The sequence below is a fragment of the Triticum urartu genome, chromosome 7A (genome assembly GCF_056163025.1).
Source record: "Triticum urartu cultivar PI428250 chromosome 7A, HENAU_Tu73, whole genome shotgun sequence".
In the NCBI taxonomy this organism is placed as follows: Eukaryota; Viridiplantae; Streptophyta; class Magnoliopsida; order Poales; family Poaceae; genus Triticum; species Triticum urartu.
Genome location: NC_141879.1, coordinates 196,641,548 through 196,666,539, shown reverse-complemented (window position 1 = coordinate 196,666,539; position 24,992 = coordinate 196,641,548). Strand labels below are relative to the sequence as shown.

The 24,992-nt window shown below is 44.6% G+C and overlaps 1 protein-coding gene across 1 annotated transcript; it reads right to left on the bottom strand.

Annotated features, from left to right (window-relative positions):
• Nucleotides 1-3,522: 3,522 nt before the first annotated feature.
• On the bottom strand, nucleotides 3,523-4,930 carry LOC125520488 (dof zinc finger protein 4-like). Its single transcript, XM_048685434.2, has one exon. The coding sequence runs from the start codon at nucleotides 4,716-4,718 to the stop codon at nucleotides 3,864-3,866; it is 855 nt and encodes a 284-aa protein (XP_048541391.2). The 5' UTR covers nucleotides 4,719-4,930; the 3' UTR covers nucleotides 3,523-3,863.
• Between the last annotated feature and the right edge of the window lie 20,062 nt (nucleotides 4,931-24,992).

Here is a 24,992-nt window from a genome sequence, read left to right as displayed (position 1 = left end):
GTAGCATGTACACGTATGTACAGCGGCCAGGGTGCAAGAAAGAAAATACGGCCACGTATGTGTACATACGGGCGGGGTCTCGAACGCCTACTCGCGCATACGTACGGTCAGGGCTCGTGTACATGGCTGGGTCAGAACGGAGAAACAGCGTCGTCGTCATGTTCATGGGGAGGCAACGGAATGTGTTGTGTTCATGGGGAGGCAACGGAATGCGTCGTGTTCATGAGGAGGCAACAGAATGCGTGGTCGTGTTCATCGGGAGGGTTTGGACGGAACAGGCGATGGAAACGAGGCCTGGCGTACCGCAAAACGGAGGAAACGGCCTTGTGTTCGACCGACCATGTTCGAAACGGGATCCTGTTCATCGGGAGGGGTCTGCCGTACCGCAAAACGGAGGAAACGGACCTCCTACGGTCGAAATGGGGGTCATGTTGATCGGGAGGGGTGTGGCGTACCGCAAAACGGAGGAAACGGATTTGTGTTGGAGCGCTACGGTCGAAACGGGGGTCCTGTTCATCGGGAGGGGTGTGGCGTACCGCAAAATGGGACTCCACGGGATACTGTTCATCTCCACCGTCGACCCCCTCCAGCCTCCGCGAGCTACTGTTCATCCATCGTCGACCTCCTCCAGCCTCCACCTGCGACTGTTCATCCACGGGCTCCTGTTCATCCTGCCTCCACCGCGCGCTACTCCACTGGCTACTGTTCAACCAGCCCTCTCCACAGGCTCCTGTTCAACCACCCCCCCCACGGGCTACTGTTCATCCTACCCTCCACCGTCTACTGTTCATCATGTCCTCCACGGGGTGGTCCTATTCATCCAGCCCTCCACGGGGTCCTGTTCATCCAGCCCCAACCGGCTCGATCGATCGGGGTCCTGTTCATCCAGAGGCAACACCACGGGGTCCTGTTCATCCACCCCCGCCGGAAACTGTTCATCCAACCCCCCCCCCCCCCCCCCCCCGCGCAACACTCACTGTTCATCTAAAGGCAACATCGATCGACTTCAGTTAGCAGCAGTAGCGAAGGAATCGCTTGATCGGGTTCAGTTAACAGCCATCTATCGATCGTTCGGGTTCAGTAACGTGTAGCCTGCAGTGCAATCGCTCGGGTTCAGTTAGAGCCCAACGCCTCGCTCGGGTTCAGTTAGAGCCAATGCCTCGCACACACGCGCGTATGTGTACGAGAGAAGCGCGCATCACTCGGCCCCCGACCTCCCACCGTAACCGAGAACTCCCCGAAATTTTCCTCCCCCTCGCTTCTACCATGGTTTTTTCCGTCATGGACGGCCCAAAGAATGTCATGCAGCTGCGTCTCCGGCCCACCCAGGACGAAAAGCCCTTTTTCTGTCATGATTTTTTTTCATAGAAGTAGGAGCCCACCACATCTATGATGATACCGCATTTTGTCACAATTATCGTCATAGAAGTGTCATATGTATGGCATAAAAAAAATTCGTTCGGCCCAAAATGTCACGGATGTGTCTTTTTTTTGTAGTGCAACAAATGCAGAGGTTGGTCTAGGGTTTTACTCTCAAGCAAATTTGGCGCTATGGGGAGTCACTGTATATAGGTTTAGCATGATCTGCTACTTCCTCGAACACTCGACCCTCTTAATAGTGTGGTTGTCATGTGGCTTAAATAAAACCGAAAAACCTTCAAGTCTTCGAAAAACCAACGCCTTTCATATTTTTTAAAATAGGGGTCAACCATGTAAGTAGAAAATCAATGAGAAACCAATGTCCTGAGATACACTTGATAAATCACATTAGTCATCACTAAACCTATTGTCATCAACATCAAAATTCAATTGGAAAAACAATACACTTTCACCTGATCCAACTTAACTCCATTGCTCCTTCTCACCATTATATTATACCTGGTATGCCAAAAAATATAAGTGATTTGTGACAAAAATAATTACCAAACAGGTTTGAAATTTAAACTTTAGTGTAAGTGAATGCTAGTCAGTATATAGATACTTGTGAAGGAAAAGGTGTGACGCACGGTGGCTACTTTTTGAGCTGCACGGTGGTTGTTGCACAAGTCGTTAGTTCGACCCTCTGGCTAAGCACACTTTCAATCAAGTTCTAATCAAGTTTGGATTGCTTACACGACTGTCACATGGTGGCTAAGCACACTTTTGTGGCCAGCGCTTGTCTATATTCTTCCACTCTGCTCCCTTTCTGCTTAACGTATTACGTGTCACAGAGATAGGGATACCCTAGAACAAATTTGGTGCAACATGATGATCGGATGATGGTATATACATTGAGAATGCCCGGTTTTTCATTAATTAACTGAATATATTTTTTTGCTTAATTAACTGATGAGGCAAATTTTTTGTCCCCATTTAGAAAAAGCATAACTCCTTTTTGAAACTGTTCACGGGGAGCAGCAGGGTGCCCTGGATGTGCCGCTTCCAAGCTCCTCCCTTCTCGCTTTTCCTCGCCGTCGCTGCCGCACCGGCGACTAGCGTGGTGGCGGCAGGCAGGAGGGCGCAATTCTCCTCTGTGGCTCATCACCAGAATCGAAGCTACTCTATCGCAGATAGTGGCGGAGCCAGAAACTCAATATAGAGGGAGCCAAACATGTTATATGATGTTAGACAGGACCAAATCATCTAAATGTTGCTAATTTTGTTTGACAAATAAAGGATCAAGAGTATATGTAGTTGTATTTCTGAGAGCATAGGGCCAAGGCCCCTGCCGGCACCCCCTGCCTCCGCCACTGATCGCAGACACAGATGGTCGATTGCTTGTTTTGGATCGTCATGTGCCTTCTCACGCCTGTGCGGTGTGAAGTTGGTCAGCGGTCGTTTGCGGTAAATCGAAGTCACTTGCTAGGAAAGAAGTGATGACCACGAGTCAATGATGTTAATGTAAAACCTTGACTAGGTTTTCTTCACTGTGGTGTGTGTGTATCTGATTAGTGGATTGAGATGGTTTTTGTCTAATTTTTTATAATTATCGGACAACGCTCTTCTTCTTAATTAACGGCTCCGATTCAAATTAAAAAGAAAGAAATAATGCACAGCACCGCAGAGCAGAAATGTGTCGTGCTAAAGCAACAACCACATCCGGAGTAAGTAGAAGAGCGTGTCACACTGTCCTGTCATAGGCCAAGCTGAAGCAACCACCTCCTTCTCCGAGTAGTCATAGGCCAAGCTGAACCAACAACCTCCTACTCCGAATTGTCATAGCCCATGCTGAACCAACAACCTCCTACTCCGAGAAGCAATCGACGTAAGCTAGTTAGGGCTTCGGAATTTCATAAGAATTCTAGAGGATAGTATTCTTATAGAATTTTTTCCTTTAGAGCTCTTTGGTTCATAGGAATTGATTCTTATTCCTACATAGGATTGGTTTCTATCCTCCATATTTCATAAGAAAATAATAAAGAGCCTAGACTCAATGGAAAAATTTCTTTGATGTCAACCAAATGACATCTTGTTTCCTATTCCTACTCATAGGACCTGAAATACATATCATCTCATTTCCTATAAAATTTCTATTCCTATGATAATCCTATCCTATGAACCAAAAGAGGCCTTAGTTGCGTCTGCCGTGTCATGACAAAGATATATAGAGAGCTAGCCGAGTGCAGTCCACACCGTCCAAGTTATAATTAGGAGTACTGATCATGATATTTACACTGCTTACTGGTTTCAACAAACCCGTAGTAATAATTAAACCGAAGTTCAGACATAATTTGCTATGCACAAGTGTGCAAAAACTGCCCCATCGAAAGAATCACAGAAGCAGCCAAGCTGCCGGCACACTGAGAGTATAGATTAAGAGAGCGGTGGTTACGATTAGACAAGTCGAAGGTCGAGCAAACGACCATGACTGAGTGGGCGGCGCGCTAGGGCAGGTACACGGTCCCGTCCGGGTCCGTCCAGCTCGCCGTGTTCCAGTACGACGTCGTGTCCCTCCCGACGGCGCCGGCGAGGTCGAATATCCCGGCGTCGATCATCGTCGCCGGTGGCCAGTCTGACGCTGATGCCGTCGCTGCGCCAGTTGACCGTGCGGAGAACGGCACCATGTCTGCGGTGGAAGTCGCCGACGACGACTGCTCTGTGAGTGTGACTGCAGGGGCAACGTCGTCCTCGGCCTTGCGCTGCGCCGCGAAGGTGAAGGCCGGAAGCGGCGTCCCGAAGAGCGTCGCGAACGCGGCCGCCTGGTCGGCGAACATCGGCGCCGGCGACTGCAGAGTCGGCGCGTCCGCCATGAAGGTGCTTGGGCCAAAGCCCGTGAACGGCGTGCTTCCGCCGCTCGAGTGGGCCGCGGCACATGCACCAACGTCGTTGACGGTGTTCGTCGACGCGGACGAGGGACCGGAGGTGAGGCTGGAGCTGCTAGCACTGGAGCCAGAGCGTGCGTTCTTGGCCTCACTATTGACGCTGGAGACGTCCTTGTCGACGTCGGAGGCGGCGGCGGCTTTTCGCTTGGGCTTGCGGCAACCGCCCCCGACGGGGACGTTGCGGAGGAGGCCGCCCTTGGTCCAGTACCGGCGGCAGCCCTTGCAGAAGTGGCGCGGCTGCGAGAGGTTGTAGTTGTTGTAGTAGCAGAACTTGGTGTTGGCCGAGTCGCACCGCGGGCACCGCACCTCCTCCTGCGCCGCCGCCGCCGCCCCGCCGCGGCGCAGGAGGCCCGCCGATTCCGCCGCGCCGCCAAACAGCCGCCCGGCCAGGCCGGCGATTGGCTGGAACTCCTGCATGCCGTGCACTGCTGGCGCGTGCCTCAGGATGCTTCTAGGAGGGGGCTGTGCTGCGCGGCCGCGGCCGTGGCTGATGGTGGAGCCTGCCGCGAGGAGGGAGCTAGCTTTCGAAGCTTGCTATCTATCTTGCTCTGCTCGGCCTGGACTCTCCATCACAGAAGCGGTTGTGTAAATATCCTCAGAGCGCGCCCTCCCTCTTCCTCCCCGGGCCGCCACGTCACACTATTGCCCTTTAGCTGCGAAATTTATTGCAAGGTGGGTTGTGTTGATATTTTTGTGGAACACACGTCCAAAATAGACATTAGATAGACAAGTGTGGTGAGTGAAGTGAGCGTAACTCAACATGGTTAGGTTCCTTGCGGTGAAATTAGTCTACCAGGATCCAAATCCTAGACTTGGCATTGATAGTGTATTTTTCTAAATTTATTTTAGTCTTTCTCACAATGTTTGTTCAGTGGAAGGAGACGTTCCTCTTGACTAAGAGACGCCTGCGGTGACTTCGTTAATCTTAACATTTTGTGGCACCCCAGTACTTCGGAGGTGCTCACAAGATATGGTGTGTGCGAGCGCGTTCGTAGAAGTGAGTGTACATGTGTGTATGTGAGCATCCACAATTGTATTGTGTTCAAAAAAGACAAGTGTGATTCTTCTTATTACTAGAAGGGTTGGGTGCGCATCGTTGTGTTGTTTGGTGTTTTCGATTTCATACAAAAATGTTACTTGGTTTGGCGTGTGTGGGAGATAATTGAGTGTGTTTTCTTTTTATAATACAGTATTTTGGTGGGCCTTTTCTGATAACGTAATTATGTGTTATCTACTAATCAACCAATGTGTATGTAGGGAAGTTTCTTATGCTGGTAGTTGTGTGCACTATATTGTTGCTATAATGCCCCAGTGTTTCTTCTTTGTCAATGTGTTTTTATAGGGTGGTTGCTGCTATTGATTTCAGAAGTCGTTAATCCAGTCGAAATCATGAACCAAATCCCGAAACAAACACCCTAATCGATTGAGGGAGTTTCAAAAATGACGAACTTGGTGAATTTAAAGATTTGATCTGAGAGAAGAATATATGTGCATAATTACAATGTCTATGCGTAAGTATTAGTGACAACTACTGAAGCACATGGTCCTAAAGTGATATTCACCACGCGACCAAACCGTGTCCACAGGAAATGGGTTGTACACAAGTGTTGATGTCGATTAGCCTATGGACATGGCCATAACAGATGCATCAACCCCAAGTGACATGCGTGTATAGTTTTACAAAGATGAATCTTGTCTTTGTGCATGTCTATCTAACATAATTGGGATAGTATACTACATGAATTCCCTATCATTTACATCTTCGATTTGAAATGAGCATCAAAAGAAGCAAAGAGAAGGTCATGCACAAAAGTGTGATCGCACCATTCAAGAGAGAACCATGAAAGAGAAAGAAGGACGAGACACGAATTAGGATGGAGCAAGCCCGGAGGTCCAAACGTCCTCTCTGGTAGTCCAAAGAAGTTCTAGACACCCCAGAGCTATACCAGGAGGTGCCCAAGAGGCTCCAGTATTCTCGGATGATCTGAAATGCTTGAACGCTTTAAAATGGACCAATAGCTCATGTGTCAATTTCTCTAGTGCCCTCAACTTACAATCTGGGTGGTGGAACTACTCCTCTCCCTCCTCATTTCTACGGTTGGCAAGAATAGATAAAGAAATCCAATAGCTTAGCTCTACCATCATTGGTGGAGATGAACATATCCAAGACATCTTTGTGAACATGACCAAGTCCACCTCCCAGGATGATGTATTCAACACCTCTAGTTTGTAAGGACCGGACCTGCTATCTTTGTTTTGGATTTCCCTTGTCCGTGTGAGAATCCATGGATTGGATCTATAGTCACAAGAGTGTTATTAACATGAGTACAATTCAATAGACTTACATATCATAAATGTTATTGTTAGTCCTTGATACGTCGTGTAGGCTTTGCTATTTATTCTGATGTACTTCATGTCCTTCATGAAGATTGGGGAATCCAAAAGACTTGCTTCTCTTCAAGTACCTAGTGGATGTGTATGTGGTATGGACACATGTCAGTGAGCTGATCTAGCTGACACCTGCAATGCACCTCGTTGACAACATTGGGGACAGGTTGGTGCTTGCTGCCAAGGCCGTGTGAGGCCTGTAGCCACATTCCTAAGTGGCCATCTCTCACAGATCAGCATGTTTGGCATGCAACATGGGGAAGCCCGGTCCACAATGCATATGCTAGCGTTGAAGACTGTCTCACCATGTGATGTGTGCATTTTGCATCAAGTTGACGTTAATGTTTGTGCATTGTAGTGGTTGGATTTTAATGAGACTATTTTGCCTTTTTGTTCTCTCTATTGATTTATCATGAATATAAATTTTAAGGGTGAAAGAACATGCGGTGCCCCCATGTTTGGTTTTGGTAATTGATGATAATCTCTCTGGACTAATGGTTGCCTTGAGTTATATTTGAAGGTTTTGTCCATAGGCTTTTCTTGGAGTACATTTGTTGGTTTCAAGGAGAGTTTGTGATGACCAAGGTGCTATTCAAGGAATTACCTAAATATTGGTATTGTGAGAGGTTGATCAAGACTAAGTAAAATAGTGAATCAAGTTGATCAACACACAAAGCGTAGAAGATGTACCGAGAGGGATCAAGCGATCCCATGGTATGGTAAGCATTGTCAATTACGCTTTGTGTACTAACCCATGGTCTTCGTGAGAGTTCTTTGTGGGGTTAGGTTGCGGTGTGCAAACTCAAGTGAAGCATCACGAAGAGATCACATGCTTGAAGCTTGCCGTCCATTGTGGTGACAATGGACTTGCGAAGATGTGCGGAAGAGTGGCTCACCCATAGTGGAGTATGGGGGAGAAATCAACTAGTCTTCATCGAGCCAACGCAATCAAGAAAGGTGGTCCAACTTGAGGGAGTCAAGACCGTCATCATCTAGCTCAAGTGGACCATGTGCAAGGCAAAGGTTTGCCCTTGATAGGTTTTCTATTTTACCGGTCTCGTGATGGTAGTTGGGAGACCGGGTTACAGGATCGATTGCCGTACTATCAAGGGGGGCTCTCGATGAGTAGCTTGATCGTATCATTCGTAGAGAGCTAAAACCATTGCATCCTTGCATCATCTTTCTTGGTTCTTGTTTGGTTCTATTTATGAGTCTTAGAGCTTATGGTCATCTTGATGACAAGCTTGAGTTCATCGAAAATGGAGTTCGCATGCATCTTCTTTGATGTTTTCGGTGTTGGAGGTCTTACCGGTCTTATCCGAGGAAGGGTTCTCACCATTTTCTTATGGTACTTTTCTCATTTGCTTCTTATTGACATTTCTATCAAGATTGTGTTAGCCCATGTCGTTAGCTTTCCAACAAACTTGGTTTCGTTGAATCCGGAGTCCGTTTGCAGAAGTTGTGGTTGTTTTGGTAAAGGCTGCAAAGGTACTACCGCGGCTAGAGCGGATGTAATTTTTTACTACCGCTCCAGAGCGGTACTACCAAGGCTCCTGAGCGGTAGTACTGCTCCAGAGCTGTACTACCGCGGCTCCTGAGCGGTAGTACCGCTCCGGACCAAAATCTCGTGTTTTGCTTAGCGGAGGTAGGCACGGAAGTATTTTTTTAGTACCGCTCGCAAGCAGTAGTACCGCTACCATTTGCGGTAGTACCGCTATCCCTAGCGGTAGTACCGTGAGGTCGAGCGGTAGTACCGTGAGGACGAGCGGTAGTACCGCTACGGCGGTTCTACTAGCCTTTTGCCTCCTCGCTGTTATTTTTCTAAGGGGTACTACCGCTCCTTGGAGCGGTTGTACCGCTCTGTGCGGGCTGTGAGCATAATGGTTGGATTTTCCCCCACCTATAAAAGGGGGTCTTCTTCCCCAATGAACCTTATCTCTTTAGCTCGTGTTTTTCCCCCATTGTTGACCTTCTTCGAGCTTGCTAACTCTCAATCCCTCCAATGATTCTTGCTAGTTCTTGAGGGAAAAGAGAGAGGAGATCTAGATCCACATTTCCACCAATCACTTTCTCCTCTAAGTGAGGGGAACCCCTTGGATCTAGATCTTAGAGTTCTTCGTGTTCTTATTTCGTTCTTCCTCTCATTTTCCTCCCTAGCATTAGTTGCTTTGGTGGGATTTGGGAGAGCAGGATTTAGGCACTCCGTGTGCCCTTGCATTGCATTTGGTGCATCGGTTTGAGTTCTCCACGGGGATACGTGGAAGTGAAGTTTGAGAAGCTTATTACTCTTGGGTGCTTGGGCACCCTAGAGCTTGTTCCTCTTGGGTGCCTAGGCGCCCTAGACGGTTGGTGTTGTTCAGAGCTCAATCATTGTGGTGTAAAGCTCCGGGCAAGCGTCGGGGTCTCCAATTAGGTTGTGGAGATTGCCCCGAGCAATTTGACGGGTACCAGTGACCGCTCCCAAGGGTTGCCAAAGTGTACGGGTTCGGTGACCGCCCCCAAGGGTTGCCATTTATACGGGTTCGGTGACCGCCCTCAAGGGTCCCTTAGTGGAATCACGGCATCTTGCATTGTGCGAGGGCGTGAGGAGATTACGGTGGCCCTAGTGGCTTCTTGGGGAGCATTGTGCCTCCACACCACTCCAAACGGAGATTAGCATCCGCAAGGGTTTGAACTTCGGGATACATCGTCGTCTCCGCGTGCCTTGGTTATCTCTTACCCGAGCCCTCTACTTATGCACTTTACTTTGTGATAGCCATATTGTTTCTTGTCATATATCTTGCTATCACACAGTTCTTTATCTTGCTTAGCATAATTTGTTGGTGCACATAGGTGAGCCTAGTTGTTTTAGGTTTTGTGCTTGACAAATTAAACGCTAGGTTTATTCGGCATTTGTTCAAGCCTAAACCGTAATTATTTTAAAGCGCCTATCACCCCCCCTCTAGGCGACATCCTCGATCTTTCAATTGGTATCAGACCCTCGTCTCTCTTTATTAGGCTTTACCGCCTAGAGAGTAAAGATTTCGACTAGGGGATTAGGATTCTCTAACACTCTTAGTTTCTATGGCACAAATTTTGATGCTTGGGTAATTCGCATGCTTAATCTCTTTAGGGTCATGGACCCAAATTTAGAGCGAATTGTAGATATGGGTTTTTCTCCTCCAAAGGATCCCCAAAGATTTTCTTTAGAGGATGAGAAAAACTCTTATCTCAATGATCAAGCTTCTAATGTGCTTTTTGATGCTTTGAGCAATGTAGTTATATTTCAACTCATGCCGTTCCGGGATGCTCATGAGTTGTGGACAAAGCTTCAAGATAAATATGATGTGTCCAAGTTTTGTGGGGATGATTGTTCTCCCTCCACATCTGGCTGTGTTGTGTTCTCAACTTCTTCTACTTCACCTATATGTGGTTTTCCACAAGGTAATGACATGGTGAGTAGTGGTTTACATTTCAATGATGATAGTGGGCTTATTGTTGATAATCCTTCATCACTTTCTTATTGCAATTCTTCATCTTTGGACTTTAGCACTCCGATCACTCCAAATGTTTCACATGCTTGTGTTGATAGTCCTTGCATATCATGTAGAAATTGCTTGACTAAATCTCATGATGTTATGTTTACTATGTCTTGTTTCCATGATAAAAATGCATATATTTCCTCGAATTGTTGTGCTAACAATGTAGAGGAAACCCAACACCCCATGGAACAAGATGTGGTCTTGAATGCTTCTTCAACGGATCCTACATCATCATCTATTTCATTTTGCCTTATGGCCAAGGCTTCAAAGGTATCTCCCACTTTGAATCCCAATATATCTTGTGATGATATTGATGATGGCAAGAGTGACGGTGATGTTGATTATGATGAAGAGAATGATGATGTTGCCTCCTTAAAAATTAAGGGGGTGATTTTTAAAGCTCTTCTTAAGAATAAAATTGCTCGTTCCAACTTCATGAAAATCATGTCTATTGCTATTGAGGGCAAGAAATATATTGATGAGTTGGAATCTCGTCTTGAGGAGCATGAGGTCACCATTGATAAAATGGAAGGTCATGAGCGTGATTACGCTAATGAGATTGCGGACCTCTCTCAAGCTCTTGAACTTGAACAAACCACCAAGGAATCTCTTGAGGAGACTTTTGCTCTAGAATTATCTAGAGTGAGGGAATCTCGTGGTAGAGCTCTTGAGATGGCCAATGATTTTGAAACTAAAAAAGAGGAGCTTGAAGTTGCACATGCTAAACTCCTTGAGGACTTTGAGCACCTCGAAAATGGCTCAAGGGTCATTGAGAGTGAGATCATCAAACTCACCGAGTCTCATGCTCAACTTAAAACTTCATATTCAAAAAAGCTTGCCAAGTTGTCTTCTCCTCTTGTTGTTAATGATGATGCTTGTGCTACTAACTCTATCTCTTGTGAAGCATCCATATTGAAGGAGAATGTTGAGCTAAGGGCTCAACTTAAGTTGCTATCTAGCACTTATGGGAAATTGGAAGAAAGTTATGTAAAGCTCACGAGCTCTCATGATAATCTTCTAGTATCCCATAATGTGCTAAAAATAGCTCATGAGGATATGATTATCAAGGTAACATCTAGTGAGCCTCATGTGGATACTAGCACTACTTCAAGTCAAAATGACATATTGCCATGTGCTAGTCCTCATAATTCATCCACTCATAACATTGGGACATCTTGTGGTGAATTACTTTCCTTGCATTGTTGCTCTAAAAATGAAGCTTATACTTCCTCTAGTACTTGTGTTGCTACTAACCATGTAGAGGAAATCAAAGAGCTTAAGGACCAAGTCATTTCTTTGAAGAAAGACTTGGAAAAGTGTCATGAAGGGAAGTCCACACTCAACAATATCTTGAGTGTGCAAAAATCCCCCAATGACAAAGGTGGACTTGGATTCAACTCCAATAAGAAGAAGAAGTCTGAGAGCAACAATAAGAAGGGCCAAAAACAACTCAAGAATTCAGCCAAGATTATTTGCTTCAAGTGCAAGATTGAAGGGCATCATGTTAGATCTTGCCCATTGAAGAAGAAGGCCATTAGTGACAAGCAACAAGGGAAGCGGCCACAAGTTCATTCTCAGGCTCAACCTCAAGTTGAATAAAGGCCTCTTCCCAAGAAAACTCAAGCTAATGCTTCTCAAGTTGAGAAATCAAGTAAGAAGAAAGTGAAGAGTAGATGTTGCTACCTATGTCGTGAGAAAGGTCACCTTGCTTCCTCATGCACTAGTGGTAACTTATCCAACCCAATTATTATTGATGATATCTATTCTCTTGGGAAGGATAAGGTTGGCAATGTGTTTGCCAAATTTATTGGTACTCAAAGTGGTGTCAAGAAAAGAACCATTTGGGTAGCCAAGCCTATTGTGACTAACCTCTTAGGACCCAACTTGGTTGGGGACCAACAAGCTCAAACTTGATCAATAGGTGTTGTTGGAGGGCATTGGAGACTTGTCTACATTATGAAGAATTAAGGGGACTTCATCATTATTATTGTCTCAAGCCAAGTCAATTGGGTTATCATGTTTCTATACTATATCCAATGTGCCTCCTTCTGGTAACTTGTACTTAAATTGTTTACAATGGAAGTTACTTGCCCCTTTGCATGTTTGGTTTTGTTACTTGCATGCGTTTGTATATGTTGTTCTTCCAACTTGATTATCTTGAGCAATCAAGTTTGTGTGTGTTGGTTTGCACATCATGTACGCGTGTGTGTCGTGTGTAGAGCCTTTATGCTTCTTATTTGTATCTTAGTTGGCTATTGTGAGAGATTAATGGAATATCCCATTATGGGGGAGTGATGTGCTTCGTGCACCTCACAATCCTATAAATGTATGTACATGAGGAATACCATCTAGTATTGATACTACAAGATTATCTAGTCGCTATGTGGTATGTCTTCTCATGAGAAATTCAAATTCTAAATAGTCCATTAATTATCTCTTGATTGGATCCTTTTATTTGCCTCTTGTTTATCCTTAATTGGTATCACATTATGGAGGAGTAATATGCTATGTGAATATTACTAGCCTAGAAAATGTGTACATTTGAGATATTGTCACCTAGAGTTGATATTGTAAATTATCTTGTTCCTAGGTGGCATCTTATCTCTACAAGTTGCAATTTTCTTTTTGTTTGGTGTGAAGATGATGTCAGATATCCTTGCTATCTACCACCCGGAATTATTACCGTTTACTTCTTGTCTTTTGACAATTGGTACTCACTTTTGTGGTAGAATTTATTGACCATCTATACATTGGCTTTTGCTTTTATTTGCCTTTTCTCTTGCCAAGGATTGTATCAACTTCATTTGTCTTCCATACCACTTGTGGTTCTTGTTTATTTCTTGATCTTTTTTAGTGTTTTCTAGATATAGTGAAAGTGGTGATCCCACCTTGTGCATTTTGTATTCAAATGCAATTTCTCTCTAATGCACTAGTCTTGGGGGAGCTATCCTATTTTCTATAAAACACTTTTATTGCGATCCTTATCAAGTGTGTGTTGGTGGAAGGCAAGCCGTTTTCGTTTTGGTACTTTGTGCCATCATGAAACTTTGTAGAGAGCTTGGTATGTTTGGAACCATCCTCTCTTTTGGGAGTTTGATATCTTTTATTTTGAGTGTGCCATTGGATATCTCATTCCTTGATGTATCTTTCAATTGATATCCTACAAGTGATGATTTATTCATTTGGTATCTTTTCTTCACTTGGCGTTTCTTTGTCATTTGGTATCGGTTCTTGAAATTCTTGAACATGCATATTAACTTCGTGTAGTATCTTTGGCATGCTTTCTTTCTTTCTTTGACCCAATATATAGGGGAAACTCCACCAAGTCTCAAATTGGATGAGATGTGCATGAAATTCATTTTCGTACCTATATGCACATTTTTATGTGGAGTTTGTCCTATATATTGTTGGTTCTCTAAATCTTTGGTACCAATGAGTTTGGGTACCATTTTGTTTGTGTTGTTGTTCTAGGAACAATTGGAGATACATTGGATGCTCGGCTCACTCACAAGGAAGGTGTTGTCATCATGTGCTTATTGGAGTCGAGCTAGGATGATCAATGAACTACTATCTACCTTCAATTGGTATCTACTACATACTTCCAATGTTATCTCGGTAACAAGTATCTTCATATTCTTCATGCACACATTTCTTGCATCAACCTTGTGTAGGTTGTATCATGGCATGTTATTCATTCATTCTTGTGTTACTTGTTTCCTTTCTCAAAGCATCCCAACAATGATCTCTTGTTGCTAGTTGTGATTTCTTTGTTGTTCGTGTGTGGACTTCATTTATATACAATAAGACCATATCTAGCCATGTGATATGCTTCTAAGCAAATATCTTATTGGTATATGTATGACCTCCCTTTGGATATCTTGTTCCTCGTGTTGTAACTATTTCGGGTGTACATCCTTCTTTGTAGATATATATCATCATGATTTCGTCTACCTAGAATCTTATACACTTGAGAGAAGTTGCATATCTAGTTGATATCCTTTCTTTCACGTTCACCTTGTCTTTCTTATGTTATTTCTTTGGTGGCTCTGTGAAAGCTTTTTCCTTGAGTGTGTGTCTTCTATCGTTGCATCTTGATGCACTCTTGTGTGGTGAAGATTATTTTCCTCATGCTTATCTTTACGAGGCTTTTGCCATCTTAATTGGTATCCCTCGTCTTGATGAGGCTTTCATCTTCTATCTTCACCACGGGTTGTCACAAGCATAGGTTCTTTATATGCTTATTAGTAAGCTTGTGAACTCATTTGCTACTTGTGTGTGGGAATGATAGGCCTTGCACCGTGTGCCTCATTCTTTCAAGACTTTGTTGATGCTTAATGCTCATCCGTACATTAGTCTTCTCAAGTGCATTGCCTTGACTCACACACATCATTTTGGTTGAGTCCATTCTTAAGTTGCCTCTTTTACTTGTTGCTCAACCATGTGTTTGTTGCAAGTACTAGGCTTTGTTTCCTATATGCTCACTTGCACTTGTTGTAAGTTTCTATTGATTTTGGGGGAGCTATGATCCTATTTTGTGCACTTTGTATCCAAATACAAAAATTCCTGATGTGCACAAATCATGGGGACCTTCTCTAGTTTCTTTAGAACAATCCTCTGCTCATATCATAATATCTTTATCCATGTGGCACGTAGGATCATTGGTCTAGTTGGTTCAATTGATACCCGTTGATTACATGCTTCAATTGGTATCTTCTGATTGCTTGTGTCTCTCTTTGTTTTGTCTTTGTGACATATCTTTTTGTTGCAATCTTTGGTCCTCAATATAGTTTGTCTTCCTCCAAGTATTGACAGTTGGATATGTGTAGTGCATTCCACTCTCTTGTTGAGAAATACACAATTTATGGAGGACCACAATTTATATTGGCCCTCTAAGCTTTTCGCCCATTTTGGCAATCAATGCCAACGGGGGAGAAGTTTCAGAGAGTTTTGTGGAGAAGTCTTTAGAGTTTTCTCATTGCTTTGGTTTTGTTCCTAAGCATTTGCATCTCATACGCATGCATTATTGGTTGTTGCATTGCATGGTGATGCATAATTCCTTGTATAAACTCTCTTGAAAGTGATTGTCATCAATTACCAAAATGGGGGAGATTGAAAGAACATGCGGTGCCCCCATGTTTGGTTTTGGTAATTTATGATAATGTTTGTGGACTAATGGTTGCCTTGAGTTATATTTGAAGGTTTTGTCCATAGGCTTTTCTTGGAGTACATTTGTTGGTTTCAAGGAGAGTTTGTGATGACCAAGGTTCTATTCAAGGAATTACCTAAAGATTGGTCTTGTGAGAGGTTGATCAAGACTAAGTAAAATAGTGAATCAAGTTGATAAACACACAAAGCATAGAAGATGTACCGAGAGGGATCAAGCGATCCCATGGTATGGTAAGCATTGTCAATTACGCTTTGTGTACTAACCCATGATCTTCGTGAGAGTTCTTTGTGGGGTTAGGTTGCGGTGTGCAAATTCAAGTGAAGCATTACGAACATATCAAATGCTTGAAGCTTGCCGTCCATTGTGGTGACAATGGACTTGTGAAGATGTGCGGAAGAGTGGCTCACCCATAGTGGAGTATGGGGGAGCAACCAACTAGTCTTCATCGAGCCAACGCAATCAAGAAAGGTGGTCCAACTTGAGGGAGTCAAGACCGTCATCATCTAGCTCAAGTGGACCATGTGCAAGGCAAATGTTTGCCCTTGATAGGTTTTCTATTTTACCGGTCTCATGATGGTAGTTGGGAGACCGGGTTACAGGATCGATTGCCGTACTATCAAGGGGGGCTCTCGATGAGTAGCTTGATCGTATCATTCGTAGAGAGCTAAAACCATTGCATCCTTGCATCATCTTTCTTGGTTCTTGTTTGGTTCTCTTTATGAGTCTTAGAGCTTATGGTCATCTTGATGACAAGCTTGAGTTCATCGAAAACGGAGTTCGCATGCATCTTCTTTGATGTTTTCGGTGTTGGAGGTCTTACCGGTCTTATCCGAGGAAGGGTTCTCACCATTTTCTTATGGTACTTTTCTCATTTTCTTCTTATTGACATTTCTATCAAGATTGTGTTAGCCCATGTCGTTAGCTTTCCAACAAACTTGGTTTCGTTGAATCCGGAGTCTGTTTGTAGAAGTTGTGGTTGTTTTGGTAAAGGCTACAGAGGTACTATCGCGGCTAGAGCGGATGTAATTTTTTACTACCACGGCTCCTGAGCGGTAGTACCGCTCCAGAGCCGTACTACCGCGGCTCCTGAGCGGTAGTACCGCTCCGGACCAAAATCTCGTGTTTTGCTCAGTGGAGGAAGGCACAGAAGTATTTTTTTAGTACCGCTCGCAAGCAGTAGTACCGCTACCATTTGCGGTAGTACCGCTAGCCCTAGCGGTAGTACCGTGAGGTTGAGCGGTAGTACCGTGAGGTCGAGCGGTAGTACCGTGAGGACGAGCGGTAGTACCGCTCCTGCGGTTCTAATGGCCTTTTTCCTCCACGCTGTTGTTTTTCTAAGGGGTACTACCGTCCAGTACCGCTCCTTGGAGCGGTAGTACCGCTCTGTGCGGGCTGTGAGCATAACGGTTGGATTTTTCCCCACCTATAAAAGGGGGTCTTCTTCCCCAATGAACCTTATCTCTTTAGCTCGTGTTCTTCCCCCATTGTTGACCTTCTTCGAGCTTGCTAACTCTCAATCCCTCCAATGATTCTTGCTAGTTCTTGAGGGAGAAGAGAGAGGAGATCTAGATCCACGTTTCCACCAATCACTTTCTCCTCTAAGTGAGGGGAACCCCTTGGATCTAGATCTTGGAGTTCTTCGTGTTCTTATTTCGTTCTTCCTCTCATTTTCCTCCTTGGCATTAGTTGCTTTGGTGGGATTTTTTGGGAGAGAAGGACTTGGGCACTCCGTGTGCCCTTGCCATTGCATTTGGTGCATCGGTTTGAGTTCTCCACGGGGATACGTGGAAGTGAAGTCTGAGAAGCTTATTACTCTTGGGTGCTTGGGCGCCCTAGAGCTTGTTCCTCTTGGGTGCCTTGGCGCCCTAGACGGTTGGTGTTGTTCGAAGCTCAATCATTGTGGTGTAAAGCTCCGGGCAAGCGTCGGGGTCTCCAATTAGGTTGTGGAGATCGCCCCGAGCAATTTGACGGGTACCGGTGACCGCCCCCAAGGGTTGCCAAAGTGTACGGGTTCGGTGACTGTCCCCAAGGGTTGCCATTTGTACGGGTTCGGTGACCGCCCTCAAGGGTCCCTTAGTGGAATCACGGCATCTTGCATTGTGCGAGGGCGTGAGGAGATTACGGTGGCCCTAGTGGCTTCTTGGGGAGAATTGTGCCTCCACACCGCTCCAAATGGAGATTAGCATCCGCAAGGGTGTGAACTTCAGGATACATCGTCGTCTCCGCGTGCCTCGGTTATCTCTTACCCGAGCCCTTTACTTATGCACTTTACTTTGTGATAGCCATATTGTTTCTTGTCATATATGTTGCTATCACATAGTTCTTTATTTTGCTTAGCATAAGTTGTTGGTGCACATATGTGAGCCTAGTTGTTTTAGGTTTTTTGCTTGACAAATTAACCGCTAGGTTTATTCCGCATTTGTTCAAGCCTAAACCGTAATTATTTTAAAGCGCCTATCACCCCCCCCCCCTCTAGGAGACATCCTCGATCTTTCAAAGGGAACTTGGAGCATCTGAAGGAAAACCTCTATTTTAATGAGGAATATAAAAATTTGATGATATAGAGATGATACGTCTCCAATGTATCTATAATTTTTTATTGTTAAATGTTATTATGTTATCACTTCTGTATGTTTTTTATATCATTTTTCTTATTAATTTAGTGTCCACTGCCACTTCATGTTTTTTCTCATTTTATAGGAAGGTCCAAATACGCAAATTTTGACGATTTTTTCTCAACAACAAAGGATCCTAGAAGCTTCGGGGGAGATCAAAGGGACCCATGAGGTAGCCACATGACCATATGGGGCCCCTAAGCCTCTATTTGACATAATTCTTCCGCCTACAAATCCTATAATTCCTGGAACCCTCAGAAGCGGACCCAAAGAAATTTTATCGCCGCTGCAAGCCTCTGTTCCGAAATGATCCCATCTGGAGTCATGTTTCGGTGTTCTATCAGAGGGGGAAGCCCCAGGGGAGGCTCTTCATCAACCTTGATGCCTCCATGATGATGTGTGAGTACTTCCTTTAGGACATATGGGTCCATGGTAGTAGTTAGATGGCTTCTTCTCTCTCTCTCTCTTTGATCTTGAATACAATGATCTCCTCTGAGGTTAATCTGGTGTAATTCTTGTGGTGTGTTTGTTCGGATCCGGTGATCTATGGATTTGTGTGTTGGAAATATGACCTAGAGGCAATAATAAAATGGTTATTATTATATTTCCTTGTTCATGATAATTGTCTATTGTTCATACTATAATTGTATTAACCAGAAACCGTAATACATGTGTGAATACATAGATCATAATATGTCCCTAGTAAGCCTCTAGTTGACTAGCTCGTTGATCAATAGATGGTTATGGTTTCCTGACCATGGACAATGGATGCCATTGATAACGGTATCACATCACTAGGAGAATGATGTGATGGACAAGACCCAATCTTAAGCGTAGCACAAGATCATGAAGTCCGTTTGCTAAAGCTTTTCTAATGTCAAGTATCATTTCCTTAGACCATGAGATTGTGCAACTCACGGATACCGTAGGAATGCTGTGGGTGTACCAGATGTCACAACGTAACTGGGTGGCTATAAAGGTGCATTACAGGTATCTCCGAAAGTGTCTGTTGGGTTGGCACAAATCGAGACTGGGATTTGTCACTCCGTATGACGGAGAGGTATCTCTGGGCCCACTCGGTAATGCATCATCGTAATGAGCTCAATGTGACTAAGGAGTTGGTCACGGGATCATGCGTTACAGAACGAGTAAAGAGACTTGCCGGTAATGATATTAAACGAGGTATGGGGATACCGACGATCGAATCTCGGGCAAGTAACATACCGATAGACAAAGGGAATTGTATACAAGATTGATTGAATCCCCGACATCGTGGTTCATCCGATGAGATCATAGTGGAACATGTGGGAGCCAATATGGGCATCCAGACCCAGCTATTGGTTATTGGCCGGAGAGATGTCTTGGTCATGTCTGCATGGTTCCCGAACCCGTAGGGTCTACATGCTTAAGGTTCGGTGACGCTAGAGTTGTTATGCGAAATAGTATGTGGTTACCGAAGGTTGTTCGGAGTCCCGGATGAGATCCCGTACGTGACGAGGAGTTCCAGAATGGTCAGGAGGTGAAGATCGATATATTGGACGAAGGGTATTGGAGTCCGGAATTGTTCCGGGGGTACCGGGTGACGACCAGCGTGTCCGAAAGGGGTTTCGGAGGCCCCGGCAAGCGTTGGGGGCCTTATGGGCCAAGGGGAGGGGGCACATCAGCCCACTAAGGGTCTGAGCGCCCCTCCCACCCCATCTCATGTAACCTGGAGAGGTGGGGCGCCTCCCCTAGGGCAGCCTCCCCTCCTGGCTTGGGGGCCAGTTTCCTAGGGGTGGGGGCGCCCAAACCCATCTAGGGTTTCCCCTATGGCCGCCGCCCCTCCCCTAGGGAACCCTAGGGCGCCTCCTCCACCCCCCCTTCCCCCTATATATAGTGAGGGGGAGAGAGGGCAGCCACACACCCTTCCCCTGGCGCAGCCCCTCCCCCTCTCCTACACCTCCTCCTCCTCCGTAGCGCTTGGCGAAGCCCTGCCGGAGAACCGCGAGCTCCATCACCACCACGCCGTCGTGTTGTAGGAGTTCTCCCTCAACTTCTCCTCTCCCCTTGCTGGATCAAGAAGGAGGAGACGTCCCCGGGCTGTACGTGTGTTGAACGCGGAGGTGCCGTTGTTCGACGCTTAGATCGGAATCGACCACGATCTGAATCGCTGTGTGTACGACTCCACCAACCGCGTTCTTGTAACGCTTCGGCTTAGCGACAAGGGTATGAAGATGTACTCCCTCTCTCTCTCGTTGCTAGTATCTCCTAGATTGATCTTAGTGACACGTAGGAATTTTTTTGAATTATTGCTATGTTCCCCAACAGTGACATCATGAGCTAGGTCTATGCGTAGATTCTATGCACGAGTAGAACACAAAGCAGTTGTGGGCGATGATCTATTCAATTTGCTTACCGTTACTAGTCTTATCTTGATCCGGTGGCATTGTGGGATGAAGCGGCCCGGACCGACCTTACAGGTACGCTTACGTGAGACTGGTTCCACCGACTGACATGCACTTGATGCATAAGGTGGCTAGCGGGTGTCTGTCTCTCCCACTTTAGTCGGATCGGATTCGATGAAAAGGGTCCTTATGAAGGGTAAATAGAAATTGGCATATCACCGTTGTGGTTTTGCGTATGTAAGAAACGTTCTTGCTAGAAACCCATAGCAGCCACGTAAAACATGCAACAACAATTAGAGGACGTCTAACTTGTTTTTGCAGGGTATGCTATGTGATGTGATATGGCCAAAAGGATGTGATGAATGATATATGTGATGTATGAGATTGAACATGTTCTTGTAATAGGAATCACGACTTGCATGTCGATGAGTATGACAACCGGCAGGAGCCATAGGAGTTGTCTTAATTTATTTATGACCTGTGTGTCAATGAAAATGCCATGTAATTACTTTACTTATTGCTAACCGTTAGCCATAGTAGTAGAAGTAATAGTTGGCGAGGAAACTTCATGAAGACACGATGATGGAGATCATGATGATGGAGATCATGGTGTCATGCCGGTGACGATGGTGTTCATGCCGCGCCTCAAAGATGGAGATCAAAGGCGCAAGATGATATTGGCCATATCATGTCACTTTATGATTTGCATGTGATGTTTCTCATGTTTACATCTTATTTGCTTAGAACGACGGTAGCATAAATAAGATGATCCCTCACTAAAATTTCAAGAAAGTGTTCCCCCTAATTGTGCACCGTTGCAAAGGCTCGTTGTTTCGAAGCACCACGTGATGATCGAGTGTGATAGATTCTAATGTTCGAATACAACGAGTGTAAGCCAGATTTACACATGCAAAACACTTAGGTTGACTTGACGAGCCTAGCATGTACAAACATGGCCTCGGAACACGAGAGACCGAAAGGTCGAACATGAGTTGTATAGTAGATATGATCAACATGGAGATGTTCACCGTTGATGACTAGTCCGTCTCACATGATGATCGGACATGGCCTAGTCGATTCGGATCATGTATCACTTAGATGAATAGAGGGATGTCTATCTGAGTGGGAGTTCATTGAATAATTTGATTAGATGAACTTAATTATCATGAACATAGTCTAAATTGTCTTTTCAAATTATGTTGTGGATTAATAGCTCGCGCTTTAGCTCTTTGTTTTAATACGTTCCTAGAGAAAGACTAAGTTGAAAGATATTGTAAGCATTTGTGCAGACTAGGGTCGTAGTCTGAGGATTGTCCTCACTGCTACACAGAAGGCTTCTGTCCATGATGCACCACTTGGTGTGCCAACCCCTCCGGCGTCGTCTGTGGATGTTGTGAACATCTGGTAGACACGTTTTGATGACTACCTGATAGTTTAGTGCGCCATGCTTTACGGCTTAGAGTCGGGGCTCCAAAAACGTTTTGAACGCCATAGAACATATGAGATGTTCGAAGAGCTAAAATTGGTATTTCGGGCTCATGCCCGTGTTGAGAGGTTGAGACCTCTGACAAGACCTTTGCCTACAAGATGGAGGAGAATAGCTCAGCCAGTGAGCATGTGCTCAGAATGTCTGGGTACTTCAATCACTTGAATCAAGTGGGAGTTAATCTTCCAGATAAGAAGTGATTGACAAAAGTTCTCCAGTCGCTATCACCAAGCTACTAGAGTTTCGTGATGAACTATAACATGCAAGGGAAGATAATCCCGGAGATGTTCATCGTGCTTAAGGCCGTAAAGGTAGAAATCAAGAAGGAGCATCAAGTGTTGATGGTTAACAAGAGCACTGGTTTCAAAGAAGGGTAAGGGAAAGAAGGGAAACTTCTTGAATGGCAAGCCAGTTGCCGCTCCAGTGAAGAAACCCAAGAACCCAAACCCGAGACAAAGTGCTTCAATTAGGGGAATGGTCACTGGTAGCGGAACTGCCTCAAATACTTGGTAGATAAGAAGGCTGTCAACTTCAACAAAAGTATATTTGATATATGTGTGTTATTGATGTGTACCTTACTAGTACTCCTAGTAGCACCTGAATATTAGATATCGGTTCAGTTGCTAATATTGGTAACTCGAAACAAAGGCTACGGAATTAACGGAGACTAGCTAAGGGCGAGGCGACGATGTGTGTTGGAAGTGTTTCCAAGGTTGATGTGATCACCATCGCACGCTCCCTCTACCTTCGGGATTAGTGTTGAACCTAGATAAATGGTGTTTGCATTGGTGTCAGCGTTGAGCGTGAACATGATTAGATCATGTTTATTGCAATCGATTATTCATTTAAATCAGAGAATAATGGTTATTCTGATTACATGAATAATACCTTCTATGGTCATGCACCCAATGTGAATGGTTTATTGAATCCCGGTCGTAGTTATACACATGTTCATAACATTGATGCCAAAAGATGTAGAGTTGATAATGATAGTATCACTTTCATGTGGCACTGCCGCTTAGGTCATATTGGTGTAAAGCACATGAAAGAACCTCCATGCTAATGGACTTTTGAAATCACTTGGTTTTGAATCACTTGACACATGCGAACCATGCCTCTTTGGCAAGATGACTAAAACCCCGTACTTTGGAACAATGGAACGGGCAAGTGACTTGTTGGAAATCGTACATGCTGATGTGTGCGGTCCGATGAGTGTTGACGCGCGCGGTGGATATCGTTATTTTCTCACCTTCACTGGTGAATTGGGTCGATATGGGTATATTTACTTAATGAAGCATAAGTCTGAAATGTTTGAAAAGTTCAAGCAATTTCAGAGTGAAGTTGAGAATCATCGTAACAAGAAGATCAAGTTCCTTCGATCTGATCAAAGGGAAAGTTTATGAGTTATGAGTTTGGCAATCACTAAAGACAAGGTGGAATCGTTTCACAGTTGACGCCGCCTGGAACACCATAGCATGATGGTGTGTCCGAACATCGTAATCGAACCTTATTGGATATGGTGTATGATGTCTCTTACCAATCTACCACTATTTTTGGGGGTTATGCATTAAAGACAATTACATTCACTTTAAATAGGGCACCATCTAAGTCTGTGGAGACGGCACCGTATGAACTATGGTTTGGCAAGAAACCAAAGTTGTTGTTTCTTAAGGTTTGGGGCTACAATGCTTATGTCGATAGGCTTCGGTTGGAAAAGCTTGAACCCAAAGCGGAAAATTGTATCTTCATAGAATACCCAAACAAGACAATTGGGTATACCTTCTATCTCAGATCTGAGGGCAAAGTGTTTGTCGCTAAGAACAAGTCCTTTCTCGAGAAAGAGTTTCTCTCGAAAGAATTGAGTGGGAGGAAGATAGAACTTGATAAGGTTGTTGAACCTTCACTTCAACCAGAGAGTAGCGCAACACAGAAAGATGTTTCTGTGGCAACTACGTCAGTTGAAGAGAAAGCTAATGACGATGATCATGAAGCTTCAGATCAAATTACTATCGAACCTCGTAGGTCGACAAGGGTGTGTACAACTTCTCAGTGGTAACCCTGTCTTAAAGGTCATGTTGTTGGACAACAATGAACCTATGAGCTATGAATAAGAGATGGTGGGCCCGAATTCCAACAAATGGCTAGAAGCCAAGAAATCCGAGATAGGATCCATGTATGGACTTTGGTGGACTTGCCCGATGAACAGCGAGCCATTGAGAATAAATGGATCTTTAAGAAGAAGACAGACGTTGATGGTAATGTCACCATTTGTGAAGCTCGACTTGTCTCAAAGAAGTTTTCGACAAGTTCAAGGAGTTGACTATGATGAGACTCTCTCAATCATAGCGATGATAAAGTCTGCTAGAACTACGTTAGCAGTTGCTGCATTTTCATTTACGAAATCAGGCAGATGGATGTCAAAACAAAGTTTCCTTGACGGTTTCCGTGAGGAAAGGTTGTATGTGATGCAACCAAAAGGTTTTTGTCAAATCCTAAGGATGCTAAAAGGTATGCAAACTCCAGCGATCCTTCTATTTACTGGAGCAAGCATATCGATGTTGGAACATACGCTTTGATGAGGCGATCAAAGCATTTGGGTTTATACAAAGTTTGCAAGAAACTTGTATTTGCAAGAAAGTGAGTGGGACCACTACAACATTTCTGATAGGTATATATGTATGACATATTGTTGATCGGAAATGATGTAGAATTTCTAGAAAGCATAAAGGGTTGTCTGAATGGAGTTTTTCAATGGAAGACCTGTGTAAAACTGCTTACATGTTGGGTATCAAGATCTATAGAGATAGATCAAGAGGCCTGATAAGACTTTCACAGAGCACATACCTTGATATGATCTTGAAGGAGTTCAAGATGGATCAGTCAAATAAGGAGTTCTTACCTGAGTTTTGAGGTGTGAAGTTAAGACTTGAAGCTCGACCACGACAGAAGAAAGAGAAAGGACAAAAGTCATCCCCTATGCCTTAGCCATAGGCTCTATACGATATGCCATGTTGTGTACCGCGATGTGCCTTGCCACGTGTCTGGCAAGGGGGTATAAGAGTGATCCAGGAGTGGATCATTGGACAGTGGTCAAAATTGTCCTTAGGAATAAGGAAATGTTTCTCGGTTA

What these genes read in the sequence shown, in the direction of transcription:
- LOC125520488 (XM_048685434.2), bottom strand. Translation starts at nt 4,718, where the DNA reads ATGCAGGAGTTCCAGCCAATCGCCGGCCTGGCCGGGCGGCTGTTTGGC.